Here is an 816-nt window from a genome sequence, read left to right on the forward strand (position 1 = left end):
ATTGGTGGTGGGGTCCAAGATGGACACTCTTGAAGAGATACGACAGACCGTATTGAAAGAAGAAGTTCTGTAAGACTAGGAAGCCGGGGCCGTTGAGATTGAGTAGACTCTTGACGTTTAGGTTTAGAATGTCTTCGAGCATGCTAGCTGATGGGTGGGCGGAGCCGACAGCTTGCGTCAGCGCTTGGATCTGCTTGATGGCCGACACGTTGATCCAGTAGGAGATGAAGACGAGGCCGAGCGAGATGAGGTACAGGTATACAACAACTAAATGCTTCGTATAAAGTACGAACACGCATAGCGACGACATGCAGCCTGAAAAGAAAAACAACGTAATTTAACCCACTTATAAAGAAAAAAATATTTTAGAATGAGATGTGCTTTACACGGATAACAGTAAATTTGTCGACTCGAGGTTATTTAAATATCTTTGTTTTACCCATATCATCATCTCCCCTGCCTTATCCTACTGCCGTAGGGTCGGGCCACCGGGTTTACCTCCTCCAAATAACTCTATCATCCGTCATCTCAGTCATCAATCCCTTCTAGATCATGTCACCTTTCACGCAATCCATTCATCTCTTTCTATGTCTCCCTCTACCGGTGTACCCCTCCACATTCATAAATTTGTTTAAGCCATAAATTATCAGATACACAGATGAATACGGAAATATTAATAAATCGCTATAAAACGACGAGGAAACGTTTAAAGTCTTTTAATTTATTGTCTCAATTAATCCCATGTTGCTAACAAATGAAAAATTAACCCGTTTTATATAATTTTACCTAACAATTTAAGCTATCGCAATATTATTT

The 816-nt window shown here is 40.6% G+C and overlaps 1 protein-coding gene across 1 annotated transcript in view; it reads right to left on the minus strand.

The window, feature by feature from the left end:
* LOC106102928 (protein TRC8 homolog) overlaps window positions 1-816 on the minus strand; it is a 12,979-nt gene that overhangs the window by 1,844 nt on the left and 10,319 nt on the right. The window contains exon 2 of the mRNA XM_013282547.1: window positions 8-315. Coding sequence (XP_013138001.1) covers window positions 8-315 — 308 coding nt within the window. The remainder of the gene's footprint in view (window positions 1-7; window positions 316-816) is intronic.

This window comes from Papilio polytes, unplaced genomic scaffold, assembly GCF_000836215.1.
Source record: "Papilio polytes unplaced genomic scaffold, Ppol_1.0 DF823890.1, whole genome shotgun sequence".
NCBI classification, from domain to species: domain Eukaryota; kingdom Metazoa; phylum Arthropoda; class Insecta; order Lepidoptera; family Papilionidae; genus Papilio; species Papilio polytes.